Raw genomic sequence first — 6,110 nt, forward strand, 5'->3', positions numbered from 1 at the left:
AATTGCTTTTAAAACTTTTTCCTGTTTTTTCTTGCCTTTAGAAAAAACAAACAAGCCCCCAGTTCTGCAGTGAGCTCACCACAGAGCCACAATGAGGTCACACACAGCTCACTGCAGAATCAAGGTGAAAAATTGGTAGTATGGACCCAGATGCACATAGGTATTTAGGCTCTTAACTTCCACTGAAATCAATGGATACCTTTGCAGAGCTTGGCCATAATGCTTATTTCAATTAAACTGTTTTGTCCTCCCCCTATTTTAACCAGGGACCTAAAATACAGAAAATTGAGCATATTAAGATCCCCAGAGTTCTGGCAAGACAGAAACAGTTACATAGGAGTAAACCGTTTAAGTAGTGTTTTTCCAAATGGTTGTTTGAGGATATATCTGTAATCACTTAGTTGTTCTGAATCAAATGCTCCTATTAAAATAATACTGTCCAGAATAAATGTTCATCTTAAGCAAAATCTGGCATTTAAATCTGCAAACAGTGACTTTACATGTAAAGTGCATCTCCAGGCCCACAATCAACAAGGACCGACTTAGAAAATAAGAATCACATTGTGGGCCTCAAGTTTAAGCTTTCAGATTGGCTTCACAATAAGGTGGTACTACAGCAAGGAAAAGCTGATCGGGATGCCAGACGCTATCCAATCATCTGCCACCATATTAGCGTACAGTTAGTAGCTCAAATCAGACAAAGACAGTAATAAAAGAACAATGGCAAATGAAACTCCTTTATAAAGAGGTTTCCAATACGATTTTTTTAAAATGCTAATGGAAATCAATGCTCCCCCTTCCACATGTATAGATGCTTCTTTTGTTTAGTGGCAACACATGATGGGTCAAATGATCCTATGTGCAATGCTAATAAAAACTGGCTTCTAAATAAATTGACAAATAAACTGCCCCCAGTAGGACAGTGAAAAGGCTAAGCCCTTAGCCCTTTGCTGGGCTAAGAGAAGAGAGTCAGCCCTGCCCCAAAACACTACTTTAAAGTTAGGGAGAGGCCTTCAGGTTTGACTCATTAGAGACAGCCATAAATAGAAGCGCTCTGGGTAAGAGGTTGGCCATAACAGAAGGGAGTTTCTTTTAACAGAGCAGTGTGGACTTGTGACTGACTGTATGTTCTACACGCCAAAGCACCAAGACTTATAGTTTGTTTCCTTTCTCTTTTGAGAAAAGAACTAAGTTGTTTTTCAGTGCCTCTAATGAGGCACCTACAAAGAATTAGAGTACAATGAAAGAGTAGGGTTTTTGTATTATTGTTGCAATTGTAACAGTAGTATCGAATATAGTTACAGAAATTGTCCATCTAACACCCATGTTTTCACATACTCAATTTACAACAGTGTTTCAATTTGCTTGTCTAAAAGTGAACTCTTCAAGGAGTTCAGCAACTTTAGAATCGAGAGTAAAAACAAGTAAATTGATAAACATTTTGCTAGAACGAAAAAGCTCACTTGTGAACAGTATTTAATCTAAGTTTAAAAATACTGGTTTTAAAATAAGAGATCCAAGTTTATGACATGTTTCTCTTAGCACAGCTGTGAGCATTCCATTTAATTTCATTTTCCCAAAAGGAAAAAAACAAGAGCAATTCAGCTTGCACCATTTACAAGCAACACCTATTGCTCAGGGGCTCATTTAGCTTCAAAGATGTTATAAGTGTTTTAGAACCTGATTCTGCAATAAGCTGTTGGGGACAAACCATGACTGACTTTAATGGGATGTTGCATAAGCACACAGGCTCTTCCATATGGAAGTCAATGGGGGTGCTGCAACTAGTCCATCCGCAAGGAGTGCACTGCAGGACTGCAGCCGTAAACTGCAGCTGATAGCTGCACTTGCAGTACAAGCTCTACAAGCCCTTGCTTCAGAATTCAAATTTACAATACTCCTGCTTCAGAAACAAAGCTTGATGATTTCTCTAGTTAAACATCTGCACTGTTAACAGCCTGTGCACGCCCGCCACACCTGTAGTATAAAGTCTGAATTTGCAAATGCACGTACACAGAATTCAGATAAGAATATATACATAAGAGGGTGGAGTGTAAAATATGTCCCAAGTTGGCACTAATTCAGGCCTGATCAATCCAAGCTCTTCAGATGACCAACAGGAAGAAGTTGTAGTTGAGGGGAAGACAGGTGCGGTGACTTAAGCAAGAAGTGCTTTCTGCAGGCCAAAACAGGCAGGAGGACAACCTGTCAACTTTCCCCAAACCAATTATCTGCAGATCAAAGACATGGCTGCCTGAACGTGACTTCTTGAATATATGTTTTTTAACAAGTCACTGGCTTTCAGTTCTTCCCAGTGACGTGTGAGAATGTGAGAGTGTCCTATTCCCGTGGATGTGTACATGTCAGGGGGGAGAGGAAATGGGGACAGTATGTCGGAGGGAGGGCAAGTGCAAGTCTGAGTGGTGGTGTTCTGGCCCTGTTTGGGGGGTGGGGAGGGAAGGGGGCCGCATAGGGGGTCCTGGACCCGGAAGTGGCAGAGGGGGTCTGTCTGACAGACCCTGGCCCCAGTGGCAGCACTGCCTGGTAGGATTAGTGCTGAAGCCCATACTGGGAGTTGCATCTCCTCCGTGGGGGGATGTGGCTGGGGGCACGACGCCCGAGTCAGCTGCATGGCGCGGAGAGCCCGTGGGAGTGGAGAGGGGGGAGGAGGAGCGTGCCGCCCCGGTGGCGGGGAGGGCATGTCCGGGGAAGGAGGAAGGAGGTGCCGGGAGGGGTGCCCCGGTGGCGGGCAGCGAGGAGGGGAGCCCGGTCCCGGGAGGGCTGGGGGGAAGAAGAGGGGGTCTGTCCCGGCAGGCCTGTCGGGAGGGGCGGCGGGTGTCGCCCGGGCGGTACCTGAAGTAGTAGACATCGCTCTTGCCGGCGCTGAGGCCCGACTTGCGGATCACCTCCTCCTTCTTCCAGCCGGGGGGCAGCGCAGGGCAGTCCATCCTTCCCCGTCTCTCCATGCACCGGGCCCGGGGCCCGACGCGGCAGCGGGACGGGGCCTCGCCGCAGCGGCGCTATGGTGCCCGGACACGGCCGGGGCCGGGACCCCCTGGCGATGGCGACCGCCGCGCTCTCCTCGGAGTCTGGAGCCCGAGCTGCGCGCGCAGCTGCCTACTCGCCGGGCAGCCGCTTCCGTAACTGAGCCTTGGAACCCGGTGTCATCGGCTCCCGAATGGGGTCATAGAGCGCGTTCTAGGGGGGCCAGAGCGGCCAAGCCGTAGACCACGGAGTCGGCTGCAGAGAGGCCAGAGCAGCCATTGAGAGGCCCCGCACAGCTGCCCACGGCAAATGGACCATAGAGAGGAGCCAGGAAAGCTAGTGTCTCAGGAGTTGTAGGCAGTGCTGGAACTAGGGGTGCCGCTGCACCCCCGGCTTGAAGTAGTAACAGCAGACACTAAATACAGTATATGGTTTCCATCATCCGCACACGCACTATAGAAATTGCTCCAGCACCCCTGGCTGTAGCAAGCTAAACGAGTGATTGTAAAACTCTGTAAAACTCTTCCTAGAATAGCCAGAGTGCCCGATGCTTGAATGACCTTAGACTGCTGTAGCATTACCAAGTCTACCCAGATCAAAGAATGCATCCGGGAGAAGCCATAATTACGCAGTTCATAGCCAGGACTCTAACTGGGCCATCAGTTGGTGGGGAGGAGGGAGAGGATGCTCAACAATTTGCAGCCATAGACATTACATTCAATATTAATATGTTGGGATTATATTTTCCTCGTGGTCATCTTAAAATCTATTATTTTGCGTCCTCTGAAATATAAAGTGTCACAATAGAAGATGGGGTGTTGGCTGGCGGTTTATAACACTCAAAAATCCACACTTTTTTTGTGAATTTTGCTAAATGAAAAAAGGATTAAAAAGTAAAGTTATGAATGAACATAAATAGCTTATTGTACATGTTGGAACACAATTTTCCTTACAGCTTTCAGTTCACATGCAGCGTGGATAACCAAACCGCTACACAGTCAGGTATGTATACTGGTGATGTACTGCCAGAAAAATGTGTCCCCGATGGATCTTGTGTAACCCACAGTGCATATGCTTGCAGAGAGAAAGGGAGAAGCTCTTCATTAATTTAGTCTACTGATTTCCTCTTCCCTCCTCCACTCCTGATTTAAACACACATACTTTATCATTGTAACCATAACAGAGGAAGGAGGCAACATCATTAGGAAAACAAACATATTAGCTTTGTATACTGGGAACTTTTATACTACCTATTTGAAAACTATATTATCTGTGTTAACAGTACAACAGAGTTCTGCTTGGTTACAGCGTTGTTGGAAATGGACTGGGGTGGCAGTGGAGTATCCTGCTTTAGGATTTTTTTTTTGAAAGTTTCTTGCTTTTTTGTACGCCCTGGTTCATTTGAAAGTAGACACATTTGCTCTGCTTATTTGTATATATCACAGTAATAAATTGTCTGTAGAAGGGATGATTTAACAGAATCCAAGAAGTGAAGTCTATCAAAGTTCAGTAGAATTTTATCATGGGTCTCTTAGGAACCACCAAAAGTTCACTACAAACCACCAAAAGTTCACTACAAATAATCACTGAATATATCCCACATATTCAGGACTCCATGGAATTTTTTAAAGGCCTTCTATGCAGATCTAATTAGCCTGAGAAGTGCTTAAAGCTCTATGGTGATGGAGGCGATAGAAAACCCCAAAATAGACATAGAGCTAAAAGTATTCAGACACAAGGGGAACTCAAATGTGAAATTGCAGAAATACTAACTGTGGTATGTAACCTATAATTTAATTCAGCTTCTGTGTCAGATGATGGGAGGTTAGCTAATGTGATGCCAATTTTTTTAAAAGGCTCCAGAGGTGATCCCAGAAATTACAGGCCAGCAAGCCTAACTTCAGTACCGGGCAAATAGGTTGAAACTATAGTAAAGAACAAAATTATCAGACACAGATGAACACGATTTGTTGGGGAAGAGTCAGCATGGTTTTTGTAAAGGGAAATCATGCCTCACCAGTCTACTAGAATTCTTTGAGGGGATCAACAAGCATGTGGACAAGGGGGATCCAGTGAATATAGTGTACTTAGATTTTTTTCAGAAAGCCTTTGTCAAGGCCCTCACCAAAGGCTCTTAAGCAAAATAAGCTGTCATTGGATAAGAGAGAAGGTCTTCTCATGGATCAGTAACTGGTTAAAAGATAGGAAACAAAGGGTAGGAATAAATGGTAAGTTTTCAAAAAGGAGAAAGGTAAATAGTGGTGTCCCCCATGGGATCTGTACTGGGACCAGTACTGTTCAACATATTAACAAATGATCTGGAAAAGGGGGTAAATAGTGAAGTGGAAAAATTTGCAGATGATATAAAACTATTTAAGATAGTTAAGTCCAAAGTAGACTGAGAAGAGTTACAAAGGGATTTAGGAAAACTGATGACTGGGCAATAAAATGGCAGTTGAAATTCAATGTTGATAAATGCAAAGTATTGCACATTGGAAAACCTAATCCCAACTCTACATATAAAATGATGGGGTCTAAACTAGCTGTTACCACTGAAGAAAGAGATCTTGGAGTGATTGTGGATAGTTCTCTGAAAACATCAACTCAATGTGAAGCAGCAGTCAAAAAAGCTAACCGAATGTTGGAAATCATTAGGAAAGTGATAGATAATAAGACAAAAAATATTATATTGCCTCTATATAAATTCATGGTATGCCCACATCTTGAATACTGTGTGTGGATGTGGTCGCCCCATCTCAAAAAAGATATATTGGAATTGGAAAAGGTACAGAAAAGGGCCACAAAAATGATTGGGAGTATGGAACAGCTTCCATATGAGGAGCGATTAATAAGACTGGGACTTTTCAGCTTGGAAAACAGATGACTAAGGGGGGGAATATGATAGAGGTCTATAAAATCATGACTGGTGTGGAGAAAGTAAATAAGGAAGTGTTATTTACTCATAACACATGAACTAGGGGGTCACCAAATGAAATTAATAGGCAGCAGATTTAAAACAAACAAACAAAAGTATTTCTTCACACAATGCAGTCAACCTGTGGAACTCTTTGCCTGAGGATGTTGGGAAGGCCAAGCTTATAACAGGGTTCAAAACAGATCTAGAT

At 43.9% G+C, this 6,110-nt stretch overlaps 1 protein-coding gene across 1 annotated transcript in view; it reads right to left on the reverse strand.

Moving 5' to 3' along the window:
* Positions 1-3,070, reverse strand: part of MBD2 (methyl-CpG binding domain protein 2) — a 58,373-nt gene extending 55,303 nt beyond the window's left edge. The window contains exon 1 of the mRNA XM_026649010.1: positions 2,854-3,070. Coding sequence (XP_026504795.1) covers positions 2,854-2,966 — 113 coding nt within the window. The 5' untranslated portion in view covers positions 2,967-3,070. The remainder of the gene's footprint in view (positions 1-2,853) is intronic.
* Between the last annotated feature and the right edge of the window lie 3,040 nt (positions 3,071-6,110).

Source organism: Terrapene carolina, unplaced genomic scaffold (assembly GCF_002925995.2).
Source record: "Terrapene carolina triunguis isolate 2854851 unplaced genomic scaffold, T_m_triunguis-2.0 Scaffold69, whole genome shotgun sequence".
NCBI lineage: Eukaryota > Metazoa > Chordata > Testudines > Emydidae > Terrapene > Terrapene triunguis.